Here is a 6,657-nt window from a genome sequence, read left to right as displayed (position 1 = left end):
AAGCAGGGATCTATAATTAACGAGGATAATCACCAGAAAATTCACGCGTTCGTGGGCGGAAGCGGCGTTTATCTATTCATCGATGTCCATCGAAACAGATAATGTTCTGGCTCGGCGGGCGTGCGGCGGATCTTCTATCGTCGATTTCCTTTTCCCAGCACGTGGTCGATTGTTTGTTGCGATTTTCCAGTCACGATTGACCGTGTGTGTGTATCAAACGGAGGAATTTAATAATCCTCGTGAAGCCGTCCGATAAATTTCCACCCCCTCCTTCCCCGGGATATAAACTGGGTCGCGGAAAATAAATAAACCGCGTAGAAAGGAACTTTTGTTTCCATTATTCGCCGCGATATTAACGTTAGACTCTGATATCTATCGGCGATCCCCTCGAATTCAACGTTGAATCGAACGTTCTTCTTATCACGGGCTGGTGTTTAACGAAGACAATCGATCGGCGCTCGTCCGAATTTTCCGATGAATTTCTTACGAGAGAGAGAAACATCGAGGAACGTCTGGACAGCGGAGATGCAAATGTCGTTCGAAAATAGACGAACGTAATGGCGTACCGAATAACCGAAACGTCTGTTCGGTATGAAAAGTTGAATTAATATGTTGGCGTTTTGAAATGTAGTATGCAGCTCGAAGCGAGACGGGTTAATGGAATATTTACACGCTTAACAATGGATATTCTGAGCGAATCAGCCGGTCGTGGTATTTGTTTTTGTCTACTTATCGGGAAGGAACGGTTTAAGTGATTCGCGTTAGAATTTTCTACGAGAAGAGTAGACACGGCGATCATTTTTCGGAATAATTCACAAGTGAATATAAAAAGGATCGCTGTTTTCTCATTTTTAATTATTCAAAAATTATTGCATTCTATATAGCAACTAATAATTTCGCAATAATTCATAAAATAAATACAAAGAGAATTACCGTTCGTCAATTTGCAGTTATTTAAAAATTGTAACAAAGTTCAGTAAGATACAATTAGAAAAATAATACTCCAAGTCTAAAATCCTTAAAAACTTGAAACTTCTGCAAACTCGACGCTTCGAGACAAGACAACAAGACACTGAAAGAGCGTCTTTCAGCATTGTGTCCGCTACAAAGGAAAACCCTTTGTCCTTCGGCTACTTCGCCAATCTACTTCACCTCGATTCACCCTTTCCAACTTAATAAATACAGAAGGAGTAAAGAAAAACGAGAACGCAGGTAGAAGAGATCTGAGCGATCCTCTATTTTCCAACTACATCTTCTTTCATCGAGAGCAGAAGGAAGATTGGCAGAGGCGTTCTGGATCGCGGTCGTAAAAGCAAATCTCGACTGACATATCGATACGCGCAAATAAATCTGAAAATCACGCCTGCCGTCGCGTCGAGGGTCGCCGTTAAATTCAGAACACGTGCCTTTAAAGCATGCAGGGTCGCGAAGGTTGCGTCCCATTTACGCGTCGATTTCCAACACGGCTGTGTTTATGAGGAATCGTCCTTCCGCGATCGTATCGTGTCGCGCAGAGGCGGTAATTACGGCAGATTAATTGCAGTCCGTTGTTCATCGATCCTGGCCGGCAGCTTTCGATACGAGGATCGAGCTCGAGTCACACGCGGTTTCTTCAAATGTCAAACGACAAAGGGAGAAGAACCGACTCGAACCCGTTTCCCCTTTATTCTTCTCGCAGGTCTGTGAAACGTTGGCGTAACACTTCTTGCACGAGAATAGGCGAATCAGGCTCGAACGGGAACACGGGTGGGAAGGCAATTAAAATCGTAATGAGAACGGAAGATGAATAATCGTCGAACGACAGTTCACCGTCGCGCGAGGTAAAGTGTAACGTGTACCATTCGCGAAATATTTTACAGAATAAAAGCAATTCAGCGAGATGAAAAATTACCCTAACCTTTTTTTCCTTCAACCTTTCTACTTTCGGGAGGAATTGATACATTTTTCGGGAAAAATGCGCGTAAAAAATGAGCAATCTCTGTTGGGTAACTGGAATTTCACTGTGAAAGTTATCGAACTGTTGGAAATTCTTCGCCAGAAATTTGGGTGCAGTGTATACTTTTTATTGCGGAATTTAAACTTTCGAAATTCGTTTGATCGCAAAATTTCACTCGTCTTCGTCAAAGTTTCCGGAAAGAGCTGTCGGAGGATAGAATGTGTGTTCGTCGAGAAAAAGTACGTACTCGATATTAGAAGATGTTTGCAGGGTTGCTGCGTCGAAGCGATTCCTTCGGCAATTTCAGGAATTTACTAGGAAATGCTGGTAATTCGGACGGCACATTTAATGAAAACAACAAGCCGGAGATGCGAGGCTGCATAACTTAACGAGAAGCTGTTCACGAAGTAGATCACTCGAGTGGAATCCTTGCTCGAACGAAGTAAATAAACGGGCAACGAGCTTGTTTACGAGAAACAAGGTCGCAGACTTCGATGTTCGAAGAACTTTCGAAAAGCACATCTCAGTCGACGTGTTCGCCGATATTCAGTACCGGAAGCGAAAACAACGGGAAACGAGACGCAGATGAAAATGATCAATTCGACAGATTGTTCTACCTGTATTTCTCGTGGTTGCATCGCTAGTTTGATACGCGAACAATTAAAAAAAAAAAAGAAAAGAAATACACATTCTGGGATGATTCTATTAATTTTGACAATTTCAGCGACTGAAGAGTCAAGAGGGAAAATTATGAGGGAGCATTTTTAGTCTGGTATGATATTTCAATACACGTGGATTTCTTTTTTATCGTAGAATTCAGTTTGTACTTTGGAAATGAGAAGAAAGATCAAATTTCTAAATTATTGCCATTTAAACAATAATAGCACATGGAAAAAATAGCGAGAGTATCAGTGTTTCTGTGGAAAAAAGATAAGAGTGAGTTACACAGTGTTTTTCTACTACATTAATACATTTTTTAAGTGTGACTGTAAAGCAAGTGTTGATAGAAGAATCAGCATAAATCCTCAACGTTTAAAATTTGTTTCACTCAAAGTAACATTAAGGTAAAGGTATCAGTAGTTGACCAATTTTTAGAGAAACGTAAAAAATAAGGTTTTACTAGTTTTTTCATTTTTAAGAGTGGTCAACTTTTGAAGTAATTACTGAATTTTTAAATATGCTTTTGAAATTTTTATAACATAACTTTTTTTTAAAATTGGTATTGTTACATAATCTAGAAGGCTTGAAGAGTATCTTCAGGCATCGACTCTCGCTGTTTAACGACAGAGCAAGTGGTTACTATTGTTCGCGTGGAGGATTTCTCTTAACTGGTCAACTACTGGTACCTTTACCTTAAGAGAAATTTCATCCTTATTCTCCTCTACTCTTCAATTCTCAAAACAGTATCGTACTCTCTTCGTTTGCATTTTACTACTGCAGCCGTATTGCTATAACCGAACGAATTTATTTTCACTGAAAAAAATCGTATTACCGAGCGTTAACATTGTTCAGCTTACCAACAAGGTATTTTTTCCTTTCACAGATAAATATTTTCGTGTCCGCGTTTCCAATTAATTGATTAGGTACGTGACAAATATTTGTCGAATAAATCGATCTCCGTCACGAGCATAGACTGATACGAAATTCCGGAAGCGTGCATTGTTATTCTGCACGGCGGAATTGCATCGATATGTAAGTTGTATTAAAACGACAGTCTCTACTCACATTGACTAGTATTTGCAGTGCCTCCACGTACGATCGCTCCGTATCGTATAGCTCGACAACTACGTGAGTCCTGGTATCCTGAAAAACGAGACCAACAATTATACACTGGAGCCGATATTTCACGAAATATCAAGTTAGTTATTCTTCGAGAAGTCGTTATGCATCGAACAGTGGTAAAATTCACTCGGTCTCTACGATGGAAAGTCGAAAAGGATGGGGGAATATCGATTGACATGCAAAAATTCGTATTCGATATGTATACACGAACGATACAAGAGCCATTTGAAATACAAATCAGAGTTGGACAAACCTTATCTGATATTAAAATAAGCAACTTTTCTTTATTTTGCAATCAATTTAAACGGAGTTAAACGTAGTACTCTGGTCTCGGTTGATACAACATTTGCATGGAACATTTCATTTGTTCTTCCCGTCTTGGAAAACTACCGAGGAAATAATAGTCGAGACATTTTCCTCGGTACTTGTATTTGCCTTGGTCTGACGTTCAATTCCGTGATAATTGCTAAAGTAATAGCAAATAGAAATAATCCTATTTAGTCGATAAACACGGCAGCGGAGAGCGAAGAAAATGAACAACAGATCTTCAGATGTAATCACGTCATAAGAAACATCTCTGTTGGATAATTATCGATTCTAGTAATCAGCTAAAGAAACGCGTGCATAATTGAAAAAGAAGCGCTTGAAAAGTGTCCAGATTTATTAACCGAGTATTGCAAGGATTCTTGCAATTATTTGAAAAATTGGTTCAAAAATTTCCTGTCGATTCCATTGTTTCCTCGATTTCTAAACAACAAGGCTTCACGTTAATCCGGTTGTCTCGTGATAAAGATTGCACGTGCCCACGTATCGCGTGAACGTTGCTCACGTGTTCACTGACATCGTCATAACACCGATTACGAGAAAAACTGTTTTCCATTGCGTAACGCGTAAGACGCAATAGGCAGTGTTACTCCCTGACCCTCGGCAATTGTATCGTAACCGGCGATCATGAAGCGGCAATTACGCCGAGGTCTTGCTCAGGTGTGTGACGTCGTTATCGTCGAATTATATCACAAATACATCGACAATTAAAAATTACTCGAAAAAGACAAAAATGCATTATTTCAAAAATCACTTTAGCTAAAAATTTCTGTACAAGAACGTGCAAGTGATTCTTCGCCCAATCATTCGCTAATTAACACTGTCCTTCGTTGAGAAATCATTCAAAACCAAAACGAACGCTTCGAATTTCCTGAAACGAAAAAGAAAAACAGAAAAGAAAAATTCTATACCAAGTTTCACGGTCGGTTTATTTTTCAACAAACGAAAACCCTCTTCTTTCTCTGCCGCGTTACAGTTTATACAGCCTTCCTACGCATCTTCCATGATACGACCGATAAAGTGCAATTTCATAAAGATAGAAAACGGCGGCAGACGGCAAACACGGTTTTTGAACCGTGCATTAACCAGTTTGCCCGGCGAATTCTGCATCCGTGCGGAATAACCGATACACAAAACGACCAAAAAAAAAAAAAAGAGAGAAAAACAGAAAAAACGTGTGCTCCGCTAGAAACAACAGAACGAACACCGATCGTGACAATGCATGTGCTACTATGTGTGTGTGTGTAACCGTTCAGGTGGTGGAATTCGTGTAAGCATGAAAAGGAAAGCTACCCACGCGGTCTGTGCTGACACGCTCGTTATTTTCGCTGTCCACCGACGGCTGGCTGATGAGTTTGCGATCAGCGTTCATCGTCATCCTCTTCTACCGCTTTTCCCGGTCCTTCGATACGGTTTAAGCTCTCTAATCGCATATCAGTCCGGCTCACCGCATTCCAGTCCCATGTCGATCTATCCGCGATCGTTAAACGACACTCCGCGACCGCGAACAAATAATTACCAGTCTATCTGACCAACGTGATTCTCTCGATCGTACACGATTCACCGCGGTTTAACGATCCCGAGGATCGAACGGGAAGCATTATCCTGTTCGCCGCTTTTCGAAAACGTGTATTCGTCCCTGTTCAATTAGAGATGACTAATTTAAAAAAATGTTTCTTTAACACTGAAAGAAGCGACGAGTTTCTCGATTATTTCTATAAACGTTCGATAAGGAAATGAAACCTTCTTTTCAGCAGTTGAGGATATTGCGAGAAAATCCTGGAGGTTATTAAGGAATTTCGAGCACTGGCTAGTTATCGAGGAAGATAATAACGCTATCGAGAGGAAGTAATTTCTCTTCGATCAAACTTTCGCTATTTCTCCAACTACCTGCGCCAAGATCGTTCCCGAGACCCGTTTACCCAACGGCGGCCGTGTCCCACTAAAAATACCGCGAATCGTGTAAAAGTTATATCCGGTTACAAACGCGAAAGAGTTGCAATATTGGAAAAAGTCAGCGGTGTGAGAAAAGGAGGTTTCCTTCGATCAGAACTTCCCCCCTTATCAGCCGGCGAGCATCGTTCATTTTATCCCAACTAAGCTCTCATCCGATTAACATTTTTCTTCAACGCGTGCACAACACGCCGACAGAAATTATTAATAAAAACAGATTGATCACAGGAAAGTTGCACCGCTGCGAGCCAAAACAGAAAATCTTACGGTAAAACCTAAATCGTCCTAACGTCAACCAAGAAAATTTGAAAAAAATAATAATATCCATTGCGATACAAAAATCTAATTCGAAATATTCGAATCAACGAAATTACATAAATGAACAAAATAAAATTCATAAAAGTACACATCGTTCTAACGTGGTTGAACAGAACGAGAAGAAAAATAATATCCGTGAAGAATACACACGTCGCGATAGAGATATTCCAATAATACGAATCGATTAAATCACGAACAAAAGCTGCACCGTGTTTTCTCGAGCTTCTCGCTCCGGAGTGATTCAGCAGTGCCACTTTAAAAGCTCGGGACCGGTACGTCCGGCAAGTTTTGGCGTTTCCACGCAAAGCTTTCACACTTCGAGCTGGATGATCATACGTCGAACA

At 40.5% G+C, this 6,657-nt stretch overlaps 1 protein-coding gene across 2 annotated transcripts in view; it reads right to left on the bottom strand.

Moving 5' to 3' along the window:
* Positions 1-6,657, bottom strand: part of LOC108576151 (rho guanine nucleotide exchange factor 17) — a 56,855-nt gene that overhangs the window by 14,686 nt on the left and 35,512 nt on the right. For both annotated transcript variants that reach the window (XM_017939092.1, XM_017939093.1), the window contains one exon: positions 3,662-3,739. In XM_017939092.1, the coding sequence (XP_017794581.1) occupies positions 3,662-3,739 (78 nt within the window). The remainder of the gene's footprint in view (positions 1-3,661; positions 3,740-6,657) is intronic.

Source organism: Habropoda laboriosa, unplaced genomic scaffold (assembly GCF_001263275.1).
Source record: "Habropoda laboriosa isolate 0110345459 unplaced genomic scaffold, ASM126327v1 scaffold333, whole genome shotgun sequence".
Classification (NCBI taxonomy): Eukaryota; Metazoa; Arthropoda; class Insecta; order Hymenoptera; family Apidae; genus Habropoda; species Habropoda laboriosa.
This window is presented reverse-complemented; position numbering and strand designations above follow the sequence as displayed.